Source organism: Pan paniscus, chromosome 2, assembly GCF_029289425.2.
Source record: "Pan paniscus chromosome 2, NHGRI_mPanPan1-v2.0_pri, whole genome shotgun sequence".
Classification (NCBI taxonomy): Eukaryota; Metazoa; Chordata; class Mammalia; order Primates; family Hominidae; genus Pan; species Pan paniscus.
The window spans coordinates 45887509-45903028 of NC_085926.1; the positions used below are offsets into that span (position 1 = coordinate 45887509).

The following is a 15520-nucleotide window of genomic DNA, read 5'->3' on the forward strand; positions in this document are numbered from 1 at the left end:
AGAGCTCTCTGGCCATGATAGGTCTATGCCATGAGGTCCTGCTAACTCCAGGGGTGCTTTCATTTCCACTTGGGAGTGTACGGAGGGGCAGGAGGGGGTGAGGTGGGAAGTTCATCTTCCAACCCCTCCTCTGGTGGGCACTCTTGGCCACAAGCCCTGGCAGTTCAAGGCCTGGAGGTGGTGAGGGGATGACTCAGGTTTTCCCTAGTGTCCTGTCTAGTTATTCTGCTAAGAGCCAAGTACCCATGCTGGGGATGTGACCAGTAGCCCAGGACCTTGCTCAGAGAGGATGTGGCCAGAAAAAGATCAGGCAGTTCTCTCTAAAGAGCCGGTTCCAGTTAAGGGGTCTGTGCTGAAGCAGAAGACATAAACAGGGGCAGGTGCCCAGCCCCTCTCCAAATGATTGGCAGATACTCAGTCAATGCTGGTCCTGTCTCCACTCCCCTCCTGCTGTCCCTCTGGCCTCATCTCCCTCCATTCTCATTCTCTTGTCCAGCTTCTCCCCCATCTCCCAACCTATACACTCCTGAACCTTAGCTGGTTCTCAGAGTGCTTCCCAGAGATGGCACCTGCCGCTCCCGCCACATGGCCAGGGGCTTTGTGGTGCAGTTTTGGGCCTGCTTATCTCAAGCTCTGCCCTTCCTTCTTTTATTTTTCCCTTTCTCATTCATTCATTCATTCAGTCCTTCCATCGTATTTCCTGAGCCCCTTCTTTGGGCAGGGCAGTGGCAGAGCAGTGGGAATCAATATCAGAGAGAGGGAAAGGGCACCTTGGTTATTAAGAGTTCAGACTGGCCAGACCGCCTGGTTCAGATCCAGCTCCACCACTGGCTGTGTGACTTAGGAGTGTCACTCCTCTACCCCTCAGCAGTGACATGGTAAGACTCTGCAAGCACGAGCCTGTGTGTCACAAAATCTCTAAAGAACACTGGAACACCAGAGGAGAGGGGTCAACAATCAAAGAACAATTAATAATAAGTTACTGACAAATAATTGGTTTTGAGTGTCCACCTCTGCTCTTTAGAAGAGGTGAAAGAGAGGCCTGGAGATGTGGAGCTGGTGCCTGAGGTGGCCCTACCTTGAGAAGGTATTGTCGAAGATGAGCATGTAGATGCCGGGTGTGCGAACCTTGAGCTGGCCCTGGATGTTCTCCTTGTGGGAGTTGCATCGGGTCGTGGGAATGAGGACCTGGGAGGGAAAGCAGGTAGGCAAAAACATCACAGAGGCTGAGAGGGCCCTCCGCATCCTCAGGGAAGACCCTTTATTTTGGGGTAGGAGGCTGAGTGTGTTGCCCAAGTTCACAGATGAGCAGGGCCGGAGCTGTGACCAGCCCCAGTAGTGGCACAGTGCCATCCCACAACCTGAGGCTGTTGATGACTCGTGGCTATGAGTTTCTTCCAGAATCATGACTTGGTCAGCACCCTTTAGGAGTCATCCCCTAGCCTTGAACATAGAAGATGCTAGAACACTCCACGGGCTAAAGGAGAAGCCCTTTTCTGCCTTCAGGATATGAAGCTTAGTCTAGGTGGGATCCACCTGTCCAGCTGCCTCCTGTTGGTCCTGGTGCTGCCCTTGGGTCTCGCAGGACAGGCTGAGACCTCCTTCCAGATAACAACCTTCCAGGCACAAAGCTGCTGGGCCCACTCTCCTCCAGGCTCGACATCTCTGGCTTCACCTAGGTCTGTCTCCTGGCTGTGCTTTGGCTGGTCCATGTGCCCCAGGACCCTTTCATCTTCCCGCGCCTGGGCCTCAGCCTCCTATTCACTCTCTGCCTTCCCTGAGAATGAGAAATTAGTCCCAGGAGACACTGATATTGATTCTTTTTCCAGATGATTTTTGAAGGGCCTCACTGTCAGAGACAAAATCTGTGCAAAGGGTGTGTGCTAGACAGGGCCAGGGCTCAGGGGGAGGTCTTTGAATGGCTCACTTCTTCCCCACCAGGGCAGGCTCTTCAACCTACTTACCAGCTAAGACACAGGCCTCATTTTAAAACTGAAAATATGCTAGGAGATAAGGCAGAGCCAGCCAACATTTTTTTTTCCTTTTTTTTCCTGAGATGGAGTCTTACTCTGTTGCCCAGGCTGGAGTGCAGTGGCGTGATCTTGGCTCACTGCAATCTCCACCTCCCAGGTTCAAGCAGTTCTCCTTTCTCAGTGTCCCGAGTAGTAGGGATTACAGGCACCCACCACCATGCCCGGCTAATTTTTGTATTTTTAGCAGGGATGGAGTTTCACCATGTTGGCCAGGTTGGTATCGAACTTCTGACCTCAGGTGATCCGCCCGCCTCAGCCTCCCAAAGTGCTGGGATTACAGGTGTGAGCCACCATGCTAGGCTAGAGCCAACCAACATTTAAAATTTTTTTTTTTTTTAAGATGGAGTCTCACTCTGTTGCCCAGGCTGGAGTGCAGTGGCGTGATCTTGGCTCACTGCAACCTGTGCCTCCTGGGTTCAAGCAATTCTCCTGCCTCAGCCTCCTGAGTAGCTAGGATTACAGGTGTACACCAACACACCCAGCTAATTTTTGTATTTTTAATAGAGACAGGGTTTCATCATGTTGGCCAGGCTGGTCTCAAACTCCTGACCTGGTGATTCGCCTGCCTCGGCCTCCCAAAGTGCTGGGATTACAGGCATGAGCCACGGCGCCCAGCCCTTAAATTTTTTTTTTTTTTTAAGAAGTGACTAGCACCTAGAGGATCTTGTCTTATAAAGTGTCCCTAAGCCTTCCATTTAAGACTGACTACACATAAATGGTTATATGGACCAGAAGGTCTACAGACAACGGAAGCAGCATCTTAGCAACTCTGAGTTCCTAATGAGGTAAACTTCCCCAGAAGTGACCATTTTTATTCTTTACAAAATAAAATGTAGCTTCTTTTTCAGAAATACAATTTTTATTAAATTCAGTTTTAATTTTTTTCCCATTATACATTTTTAACTTGTACAAAATGACTGAATCCAAAATAGTTGTTAATATAAGGATGCGATTACTTTCTCAACTTAATCTTGAACACAGCTGCATCTTTCTCTAAACTGTACATGTTGGGTACACAGTCCCCAAAGTGAAGTGAATTCCCACAAAGGACTCTGCCCTCAGGAATCTTGTGGTTTAATGGTGATCACAGAGAAGAAAACATTCAGTTACACTGGGGTGAGAGTACCATGAGGGGAGAACCGGCAAGGGGTGCCATTCTAGCATCTGGGTGGGAGAGAGGAGGCTGAATGCCAGGGGAAACTTCCTGGAAAAAGTGATGCTGAGTTAGGACAATTTAGCCAATGAGAAGGGATCTGGCTGTTCCTGGCAGTGGAGACAACATATTTAAAGGCATGGGAGAATATCTAAGATTTACCCTCCCAGGACACAACAACAACACAACAATAACAACAACAAAAACAACAAAACAAAAAATAGAAAACATATGAAAGGACCGTTTTCAAGACACTGGTTATCAGGCAGTGCAGGATAGTGATCCCTGAGAGACAGGAATAGGGTGAGCCCAACAACTGCCCTCACTTAGTGAGGAAGAGAGACAAAAAACAGATGGGATAAGAGAAAATGAATACCAAGATGGCAGACTCAAACCTAACCTTAACAGCAATCACAGTAAGTGAAAATAGCCTAAACATTCCAATGAAAAGGCAGAGATTACCAGACTGGATAAAAGCAACACCCAACCCTATCATGCCTACAAGAAATGCAATTTAAATATAAAGACACAAATAGGTTAAAAGTAAAAGGATGTAAACAAGATTACCAGGCTAGCATGCTAACCAAAAGAATGCTGGTTTGACTGTATTAGTATTACATAACATAGCTTTTATCAAAGAATATTACCAGGGATAATTTCATAATGATAAATATGTCAGTTCATTAAAAGGACAATAATCCTAAACGTTTATGCCCCTAATGACAGAGCTTCAAAATACATGATACAAAAAGTGGTAGAATTGCAAGGAGAGACGGACAAATTCACAATTATAGTTGGAGATTTCAATACCTCTTTCTTAATAATTGATAGAATAAGTAGACAGGAACTCAATGAAGAAACAGAAGACCAACACCACCATCAACTAACTTGACCTAATTGGCATCTATAATAGAATATTCCGGCCAGGCACGGTGGCTCACGCCTGTAATCTCAACACTTCGGGAGGCCGAGGTGGGTGGATCACCTGAGGTCAGGAGTTCAAAACCAACCTGGCCAACATAGCGAAACCCCATCTCTAATAAAAATACAAAATTATCTGGGCATGGTGGCGCATGCTTGTAATCCCAGCTACTTGGGAGGCTGAGGCAGGAGAATCGCTTGAACCTGGGAGGCAGAAGTTGCACTGAGCCGAGATCGCGCCATTGCACTCCAGCCTGGGCAACAAGAGTGCAACTCTGTCTCAAAAAAAAAAAAAAAGAACGCTCCACCCAACAACAGCAGAAGGTACATCCTTTTCAAGTGCACTCGGAACATTCACCCAGGTAGGTCACATTCTAGGCCAAGCTTGTCCAACCCGCGGCCCAGGAAGGCTTTGAATGCAGCCCAACACAAATTCGTAAACTTTCTTAAAACATTATGAGTTTTTTTGTTTGTTTTTGTTTTTGTTTTTAGCTCATCAGCTATCGTTAGTGTTAGTGTATTTTATGTGTGGCCCAATACAATTCTTCTTCCAACGTGGCCCAGGGAAGCCAAATGATTGGACACCCTTGTTCTAGGCCATTAAGAAAACACCTCTCAAACTTCAAAGGATTCAAGTCATACAAAGTATGTTCTAGGTCTACAATGGAATTAAATTAGAAATCAAGAGCAGATCTCTGGAGAATCTCAAAATATTTGAAAACTAAATAACAAATTCAAACTTGTGGATCGAAGGGAAATCAAAAGGGGAATCAAAAAGGCACGGGAGGGAGAGCGAGCATTGTGTTCCTAACACAACAGTGTGCTTGCTCAGGCTGGCAGCTGGTAGTGGTGAGGGAGTAGGACAGGCCCCTGACAAGGCTGGAGGGGACAAAGGTGTACAAAGAGTGTACACTGAGGGCCTGCTACACGTAGGCTCTGTGCTGCCTCTTCTGCACACGACGTCTCATTTACTTCCATTAATATTCTATCACATTCTAGTTCCACCAGGGACTAAGGATCCCGGGAGAGTGAGGGGTTGGTTCTGTTTCTGTGATCCACAATCTAACAACTCTGGCCTGGTCTCAGACACTGCAGCAGGGGTGTATGGGAAGGAGCTGCTGGAGGGGAAGGCTTGCTGTTTGCATGGGGACCTTGGTGTGCCCACCCTGCACACCCTCGCACCCACTACTTTGATTACAAGCAACATCAAGAGCTCCTTAAGGCAGGTCCCCTGAAGAGGGCATGTTTAACATAGATTAATGTGTGTTCTTGAAAATGATACTCTTCATTTCTTTAAAACATCTTACTCTGTAGCCTTTTCATTCATTCCAGCTGTTTTTCATTCATTCCATTCACATGAAACATCTAGAATCAGCATATCCACAAAATAGATTAGTGGTCACTGGGGGCAGAGGTTGGGGAGTGACTGCTAATGGGCACAGAATTTCTTTTTTGGAGTGATGGAAAGAATCTAAAATTAGACAGTGGTAATGGTGGTACAACTCTGTGAATATACTAAAAACCATTAAACTGTACATTTCAAGTGCGTGAGTTGTATCTCAATAAAGCTGTTTTAAAAAACAAAGTCAAGGGTCCTTGCTGTCAGCTGATTCCTCCTCTGACTCCCTCTGAAGCCCACCCCAACAGGCCATCGACCTTCTCTGGCCAAAGACGGATCCTCTGCCCAGAGAGAGGACAGAGTCTGGATCCAATTCTCTGCTTTGTCCCTGGGCCTCAGGCCAGCGGTGTGTACACTGGTAACCTGGTTCATAATTTCTTTCATCAAGTGCCTCCCCTAGATTCTCACTCTCTAATCTCAGTGTCGAGTCTATGACTATAATGGAGGAAGTGGGTCTGGAGAGAGGGTGGCACAGGTTGGAGAGTGTCTGACAGGTGCCCCTAGAAACAGGGCTGGCCTTCTGCTGTGCTATTCCATCTACCTGGATGCTTCTCCTCAAGCCCACAGGTCCCTCACCTCACCTCACAATGCTGCTTCTGGTTTCCTCCACTGCGGTCTTCATCATTGCCCAGGGCTCTCCTTTCCTCATCTCTGTTCCCCAGGCTGGGCTAGGCACCCTTCCCAGGGGTACCCACAGTGCCCACCCACCCCTGTCATGAAACCACCTGGAATCACAAGTGTCTATTTATTAGAGTCTCTCTCTGATTACACAGTGAGCTCCTCAACGGGAGATCCCATGTTATCCCTTCATCTTTCTATCCCCCTTGGGCCCTAAAGAGTCCAGTATACAGGACACACTCAATAAATGGTTGCAAATACACAGCATAATTCCTTGTGTCTATACCTCCATAATCATGAAGTCTGAGTGCTGCAATTTGCACTGCATCTGTCATTTCCTCTAAGGCCCAGGCTGGTCAGGAGAGCACTCGGGGAGTCCCCGGGATAGATATTGAGGGCACATGTCTGGAAACAGGCTACCCTGGCCATGGTCTCTTTGGGGGACCTCAGGCAGAGATAACAGCCACCCCCATCTGTGGTTGGTGACAGTGGCCTGTGAAGGCAGAGGAGCACCTGAGCATCCTGTACACGGGCCCCTTCTGCCCCCTGGTGTCACTGTGGGGAAAGGCAGTGGGGCCCCCTGGAAGCTAGAGGAGGAAGGCTCAGTAGGTCCCCAAGTTCCTGATTCCTGGTAGAGCCACACAGGAACCCCAGGCTCCTGAGGACTCGGTGGGTAGGGACTGAGCAAGGGGAGAGGCCCACAGCCCAGCCATATATGGGCAGGCAAAACAGCAAAGGCCTGGATCCCTGATTTCGTCCCTTCCCTCCCTGCCACAAACACTCACGGTGTCTGATCTGGGTGGATTCAAGGCTGGGGGCCTGGTAGGTCTGGGGAACGTGATGGTGAGTGGCAAGGGCAGCTCTTGGCAGTGCTGCCGTTTGTTAGTGTGGAGCTGACAGGCATGTTGGCCGCACCAGGACCTCCTGGGCGGGGGCTCAGAACTGCTCAAGAAGGAAGGGCTCCAGAGGTAGGTATGAGGAGCTGGCTATAAGCCCCAAAAGAATAAGATGGGCAGAGCGGTTTTAAATAAGACAGAATATGATACTCCAATAAACAAGGCCAACCCAAGGGAGTAGAGTTACATTTTGAGAGTGAGTTTGAAAAGCAGAGAAATGACAAAAGCGATCCCTGCATTGAGCAGATTCCAACAGGGCAGGATGGCAGGAGAGCAAACCCAAACGGGTACGTGTTCCTCTATGGGATGCCAGCGCCACAGCAGGAACTGCTGTGTGGCCCAATGTGTCTCCTAGCTGGGCTCTCCTGCTCTGGGCCTTCCTCATCCCTCAACCTCAAGCCCCTCGAGGGCACCCAGTGGACCAAACACACAAGGGACTATTAGATGTTTCTGCAAAGACTTCACAGAACTCTTGTTTCACATGACTTCAGCTAGCTTTTCCCTATCTTGATCCTTGCAATTCTTGCAAAATGGAGATTTCTGCAGTCATATTCCCAGACTACGATCCATTTTCAGCTCCAGTCCAGCAGTCCCAACTGCTTTTACCATTTCTTTCACTCAGAATGATTCAAATGGAACTTGTGTTTCCATGCAAACCATCTCTCCCTCCCATATCCCTCTACACCCTTTCTCTGCAGAGACACAGGCATCAAATTCAGACCTCAGGCATGGGTCTCCCTTCTCCTTGCCCCATACTGAATCAGCCACCCATGGAGCCCTGCCCAACCTCTGTCCCTGTGGTCTGGATTCCATCTCATCCTTTCCACTTTGACTTCAACCCCTTGATCTACACCAGTGGTACTCAACCTTGGCTGCTCATTGGAATCACTTGGAGATGTCTGGATCCCACCCCTAGAGACTCTAATTTGCAGCCAAGGTTGAGAACAACAGTCCGAGCACTGTCAACATTCCATGCCTAGAATGTCTTAGGAATTTATAAACTGGTACCTGCCACCAAGATTTCAAGCTCGACCGCCCAAGTGACATTGGGGTTGTCTCTACTGACACCTTTCCGGGTTGAGATGCACCCTAAGCTAAAAACTAGAGGAAGAGAGGTCACCACCTCCCAAGGTGATCCATTCCTGCTTTGCACAGCTCTATTAGAAAATGATCCTTAAATTGAGTCATATGTCTGTATTCCTCTTTCACCTACCCATCTATCCCAAGGGCAGACTGTACCTGTTTCACACAGGTGTGACCTTCAGACATTTGAGAACTTTCCAGAACTTCTGGGTCTTTCTCTCCCCAAACTGGACAAGGCCCAGGTGTTCTGCCTTCTCTGCATGATACTGCCCAGAACATTCCAGGTGAGGCCTGCCCAGCAAAGGATAGGATGGCCACTGCCCTGCTTTGAGAAAGGCCTGCCCAAGTACCCAGATGTGTGTGTAAGAAGCCCACAGGCAGGGAGCCCAGCCTTACCTTACACTGATCCAGCGGTGTCTCCTCGGCCTCCTGGAAGACCACACTGAAGGAGATGCTCTTGGGGTCAGAGGAGAAGACCCAGCTGATGGTGAGGCCTGCCTCGGCCACAGTGATGGGGATCAGGCTGTAGGTGCTGGACCTCACAAACAGCTCCCTGCTACCCTCCCCGAAGCTGGCGATCTCATCCACTGTGAGGGGTACTTTGATCCTAAAATAAAAATACAGAGAGGGACCTGATTGACTGGGCAAAGTGTTTGTGTCCACTGGCCAGGTCATCTGTGGCTCAGAGGTGGCTGGAGACTTCGGAGACTCTTGAGAGGACAAGCCCTGGGTAACCTTGGCCAACATGCTTAATTAGGGGATGGGCAGCTCACTCCAACAAATGCTTCCTGAGCGCTAACTACATGCCTGGCATAGGTCTAGGCACGGAGGAGACAGCAGTAAAAAATACAGATGACACCTTTGCCTGTGTGGAGGTTAAAGCCCATGGGAACTAAGGAACTGAGGATGGCCTGACCTGCTCCACGGCCCTCATGGACAGGAAGCAAGTGCCGAGGCACAGCTTTTTGCTGCTCTCCTGAAGATGCCCTGCTGCTCAGCCATCTGTTTTTTCTCTGCCATTTCTCCTTCCAGTTCCCTGCCTCGCCCTTTCACCTAATTAGTACAAGCCTCCCAGCCTTTCGATATAGTCCATCTTCTCAGCTGCATCTGGCGTCCATTGTAAGATTCCACATGGACACCCTGACCTTTCCTCAAATGCCAACATCCCATACTCTTTATAATGCAAGGGTGGTGCAAGTAATACAACGGTTTTGGGGAGAAAAGCTTGTTCTTACTCTCCCTGGGTAGACAAAAGCTTCTTCAAGAAGTTTATAAGGTTCATTGACAGTGAGTTCCTCTGTTTTTGGGGTTCTGTGCTGGACCCAGAGTGTGACGTGAAGAATGTGAGGTTAGGGGCCAAGGGACCTGCCTCACTGCATCCCTGCTGCATAAGCCTCAGTTCTTCATCTGCCAAACAAGGACAACCACACCTGCCTCAGGACTGCTGCAAGGACTAGATTACAAGATGAACCCAGGGAGCTTGCTCCTCAGGGCCCCTTCCAGGCCGAGTGGCACCCCTCCTACACTGTGCAACTCTGGAGGCAGCTAGGTTAGCTCATGATCATGGAGACAGAGCCTCCAGTGCAGAGCTGCAACTTAGGAGCAGTGTGGCCTTGGGTGAGTCACTCACTCACTTTGAACCTCGGTTTCTCAACTGTGAAATGGGAAGGTGGCGGCCATCACAGGCCACGCCCTGTGCTCAACAATTTTGCATGTTACTGCAATGGCTCCTTGAGGAAGGCATGACTGTTGCCATTCTACAAAAGAGGAAACTAAGATTCTAAAAGATTGAGAAATTCAATCCAGGCTCACACAGGTCTGAGGCAAAGCCATCATCTTCCTACCATACCAAACTGCCTTTTGTGGAGAAAATGTATTACTATCCCCTTTAACACAGGGGAGGGAATTAACTTCAAAGAGGTGAGGTAACTTGCCCAACACTGCGCAGCAAGTGGTGGTGCTGAGCGTTCATCTGCCTCCAAAGCTGTGGAGATGAATGGACAGACTCCCCAAAGCTAATGAGAAGGGTAAGAAATGATTAAAAAACCAATATGCTTTAAAGAACAGCTCCAATACTCACCTTTGTGAGAATTCAATTCAATGCGATACTTCTCCATGTGTTAAATTTTATTTCTAATTAAGAACCCTCGACCAACATTTACAATTTTCAAGAATCTGAGGGCAGGTTTGGGGGGTCCATTCTGGAACAGACATCTTTCTTGTAATGTGGAAATCTTACCATATTACCATGCAAAAAGTCACTTACCCTGACATAATGCCCCATTAATACATTAATGCTGGAGCATTTTATAATTTTATGCTCCAGAATTCTCCCCTGGCACCCAGGTATTTGGATTGTGCCTCAATCATCTAGTCTAGACATCATCTATTCAGTGACAAGGACAATACTCAGCCTCTCCAAAGCCGATCTTAACAAAAACAAATCAAAGGTTTGCTCAAATATAATATAATCTTAAGATGCCTATTGTCTATAAGGCTCATGTCACAGATGTGAATTCCACTGAGTGACCTGAGAAATTTCAGTTTACATGAGTCAAGGGGTACCAACACATTTGCAGCGTTCTGAGATAATCCCAACCTTTAACATGTTTTCAGATGCTCTCATGATGTTGTTGCTAATCCTTAGCTTGCTGTCACTCTCTTTGAAAGAGGCAGAAAAAAATAACTTTCAAGGTGTTGTCATTCTCCTTGCATTTTATTCCCATGTCCAGCTGACCTATTCTCCGTACTGTCTTATTCTCCTCAAAGACCTGCCTTGGATCTGTGTGTTCTAGTTATTTCTAAATCTCATAACTTTCCTCATCCCTTTACTTGAGGGTAGGTTTTTTACCAGTTTTATTATAAATGATTTCAAACATTTCCCTGTTCTTTCCCATTAAATGCCACTAAAAAACCTGAAAATGATTCAGCAGTTGTAGTAAAAGTGAAGGGCAGGAGAAGGAAGGCGGACTGATTAAGGACCCCCAGAATATGAGGAAAATCACAACAGCTTAGCGTCTCTGAGCCCCCCACCTACACATAATAAAAAACCACTCATTATCCTAAGAGCCAGGAAAATCACAGTGTGCATGAGGAAAGACAATCAACAGAAGCCGACACTGACATCAACCAGATGCTGGAGTTATCTGTCAAGGCTTTTAAAGCAGCCATCAAAAAAAATGCTTCAGTAACAATTTTAAATGTTCTTGAAACAATAAAACAGTGGAAAACTCATACCAAAGAAACAGAAGATATAAAAAAGTACCAAATGGAAATTTTAGAACTAAATAATTACAATAACCAAAATAAAAAAAATCACTGGACACTCAATAGCTGAATAAAGATGACAGTTATACTTGAAGAGAGAAAAACAGAAATTCCTCAATCTGAACAACACAGGGAAAAGAGAATTGGGGGACAGGGTGCAAGGAAAAAGAACAGAGCCTGAGGAATCTACAAGACAAGGACAAAAGATCTCACATTTGTATCACTGGAGTCCCAAATGGAGAGGGAAAATAGAGTGCATCTGAAAAAATGTTCAAAGAAATGATGGTTATAAACTTCCCAAATATGATGACAGATAACCCTAGAGATTTAAGAGCTGAGTGTACCCCAAATAGGAAAAACCCAAAGAAATTCATGCCAAGACCCATCATAATTAAACGTCTAAGAACAAAAGACAAAGAAAAAACTTAAAAGCAGGCAGAGAGGAGTAACTTATTATCTATGGGGGAATACCAATTTGAATGCCAGGGGATTTCTCATCTAAAACCATGGAGGCCAGAGGGAAGTAGCAGCACACATATTTCAAATGCTGAAAGAAAAGAACTTTCAATTCTATATCTGGCAAACATCCTTTAGATATTCTGTCAAATCCGGCAGTGTGTGAAAAGACTTATATACCACAGCCAGTGGGATTTATCCCAGGTATGCAAGGCTGGTTTGATATATGAAAGTCAATCAATGCAATCCATCATATCAACAGGCTAAGGAAGAAAAAGCCTATGATCTTATCAACTGATGTAGAAGAAAGATCTGGCAAAATTCAACAGCCATTCATGACCACCCAAGTTCTCTGTTACTATTTCTAATTGTCACTGCTGTGAGTAGCATGCAAGGGACATTTTGGTAGCTTTATCTTTGCACCTCCAGTCATTATTTCCTCAGGATAAATTCCCAGACACAGGCCCATTGCATCAAAGAGAAAATGCAATTCTTGAACTTTTGGTACATTCTGCAGCCAAGTTGCTCTCCAGAAAGGGTGGCCCTGACACTTCATACTCCCCCAGCATCAACAGCTTGTGAGTGGGCTAGCTATTTAATTCTTCCTGCTTGGTCTGCCCCATAATTCAATATAGTGTTTGTCCAAGTGTGGTCCAAGGTCACCTGAGGACTGGTGGAATAGATTATTCTCTCACGACCACATCTAAACCTTCAGGAAATTCTGTCTGCACCACCTTCAAAATAGGTCCAGAATTTGCCCTGGTCTCTGCGCTCTCTGCCAACACTTGGTCCAAGGAACAAGGATTCCTCTAATACCCTCCCAACTGGTCTCCCCACTTTGGCTCTCATCCTCCATCATCTATTCTCTACATGGCAATCAGAACAATCCTTTTTCAACTGTAAATTAGATTAAGTCACTCTTAATGCTACACACCTCATTTTGGGGGTCCCATTTCCCTCAGATTCAAAGTCAAAGTCCTTACAATGGCCAACGAGGCCCTATGTGCTGGGACCCTCATTTCCACTCTGACTCCACCTCCTGGTTCTCTCTGCTGCAGGCACGCTGGCCCTTTTCTCAGCCCCTGAACATGTCAGGCATTGTCCTGTCTCAGGGCCTTTGTGCTGCGTGTTCCCTCTGCCTGAAATGCTATACCCGCAGATAGATGCCTGGCAACTCCTTCACCTCCTTCAAGTCTTATCTTCTTACTGTCACTTTATTTAAAATGGCAAATTCCCCTTCCCTGTTATCCTACTTTATCTTTTTCCATAGCAAGCACCACCTTGTAACATTTATACAATATTGACTTATTTAATTATGTTTATAGCGTATCATCTGTCAACCCCTGCTGGAATATAAGCTTGATGAGGGCGAGGGGTCAGCCTTTCTTGGTTTTGTTTACTGACATGCTCTAAGCACCTAAAATAGTACCTGGCACATTGTGATAATTAATAAATATCTGTGAATGAGTGACTGAATCTATTTAATGACAATTATGCAGCCACTGGACACAACACTGGAGAACTCGATGATATGGGAAAATACTCATGCTATAGGAAGTTTTAAAAGACTGTAAAATAAGATTTAGAATATTTGTTTGTGTCAAAAATTATATGCATATATGTGTATAAAAAAGACTGGAAGGCTATATGCCAAAATGTTTTGCTTATCTCTATTTTCCTAATTTTTTACAATGTAAGTGTACTGCTCATACAATAAAAAAATTAACAAAGTTATTTTGAAAAAAGAACATGAGGTGTGGGAGGAATATTATAAAGGGGCAACTTCGTAGGGTGAGGGAACTGTTCTATATCTTAATTGCGGTAGTGATCACACTGTATCATTAATGAAAATTCAAGCACTGTATACTTGCTTGAATCTTAATGTATATAAGCTATGCCTGAAAAAAAAGAATAAACGAAGCCCCATTGGTATTAAGTTAGAGCCCCCGAGGTGGTCCCCAGCGCCGGCACTGGAGAGGCCAGTGCTCCTCCCAACGCCACACCTGGGGAGGGCCCAGGCAGCAGTTGCCACTTACATCAGTTCTCCAGACTTTAGCAGGCAGATTTCCGAATCCTGCCCCACGGGCATGTCTTCAGTGTCCTCAGGCGTTAGCGAGGTTGATGTAGTATCCCTGAAATGTCACAAATGAGAACACAGTCATTTAGCTATCAACACACAGGGTCTCACATCCTGGGGTCCGAGTCTTGGAGTCACAGGCAGCCAAATCCAGATGCATGGGTGATCCTTTAATCATAGAGGCCATGACAGAGACCCCGGCAGATTTTGTGGGTAGAGGGAGGGCTGCAGGGGCCGGGGCCAGGGCCAACAGGTGGACAAGGAGAAGACAATAGGGCTACAGCAGTTTCCCTGGAGCAGCTGTAGGGAAGATACCTCCTGCTATAGGAAGGGTGAGCAGAAACACAAATCAACCACTCTCCTAGCCCACGCCAGCAGAGCTGTTGCCACAGGACCAAGGTACCAGCACCACTGGGTCCTGCCTTCTCAGTGCCAGTGCACAACTAGAGAAGCCTCTGGCCTATCCCTGGGGCACAAGAACAGGCACCCAGGGGAGGTTTTTAACACCTTCTGAATTACAGATCCTTAGAACATTTTGGCAAATTGAAGTCCCTGCACTTCACTGATGGGGACACAGAGGCCCAGGCAGTTCCTCAGAGGCAGAGCTGGAGCCAGAACTAGATACCCTGACTGCAACTTAGTGTTTTCCCTGTGGGGTTCCAGGTCCAGCTCAGCCAGGGACTTATACAATCTCAGGTGCCTCAGAGCCCAACCAGCTCCACTCCCCAGTTCTGCCAAAGAGGAAACCTAGGTCCAGAAAAGAAAAAATGGCTTTGCCCTCATGTGAAGGCATCAATGAGGAAGATCTCCCATGCAGTGTGGCTTCTTTTTAAATTGCTGAAATAATCTGTGCTCTTCCAGGAGCTGAATGCCACCAGCCCTGAGCAAGTGGGGCTCCCTCTAGCTGGAGGTCTCTGTGGCCCCCAAGGGCAGGGGACATGGTATGACTGTAGTGGGGTCCATTGTGGTTCCAGCTTCAGCACTGTGACTGTGTGACTCATGGTGAGCTCTTTCCTCCTGAGACCCCAGTTTTCCTTCTCTAAATGGAAGCAAATGGAACCAGATGGACTCTGGGTTCTGATGGCTTGAAAAGGCTGTAAGTTTTAAAGGACTCAGAGGTAGCATTGTGTGAGCCCACTGGCTCAGAAAGAAGTGGGCTTGCTCTGGTCAGCAGCTTCCTGCCCACAGCCTCCGCTGCTCTTCTCAGGGAAGGTGCAGGAAGAACGCGGGCTGCAGCACCTGCTGCCACCAGGGGCATGTCTTGTCACTCTGGCATTTCTTTTTCTTCCTGGCCCCAACCCCCTCTCTGTCTTCCTCCTTGCCTAACACCTCCTTCTTTTTGCTTTCCAGCCGCTGGTTTCCAGGCCCGCACCCTCACCTCGGGACAAACAGAAACAGGGAACATCAGTGCAAGAAGCTGCTCAAGGAGCCAGCTTGTGCGGCCACCCACTTGACAGCAGGGAAGCACAAGTCCAGAGGAGACAGGCCAGGGTCACTCAGGCCTGCTTTTGTTTGCTTTCATCCTTGTCCAAGGCGTAAATACCATAAATGAGATAAAGAAATAACACAGAATGAGAGAGACGCTGAAAGCTGTACTTGGTTCTCCCAATTTTCCCG

At 47.0% G+C, this 15520-nt stretch overlaps 1 protein-coding gene across 3 annotated transcripts in view; it reads right to left on the minus strand.

Moving 5' to 3' along the window:
* Window positions 1-15520, minus strand: part of FYCO1 (FYVE and coiled-coil domain autophagy adaptor 1) — a 77910-nt gene that overhangs the window by 4698 nt on the left and 57692 nt on the right. For 2 of the 3 annotated variants that reach the window (XR_611805.4, XM_003818474.5), the window contains exons 15-17: window positions 13863-13958; window positions 8500-8710; window positions 1079-1188 (exon numbers count right to left, since the gene is read on the minus strand). Coding sequence is in view for 2 of the 3 variants with exons in the window: in XM_003818474.5 (XP_003818522.3) it covers window positions 1079-1188; window positions 8500-8710; window positions 13863-13958 (417 nt within the window). In the remaining variant the exon portion in view is untranslated. The other variant, XM_008971814.5, reaches the window with a different exon arrangement.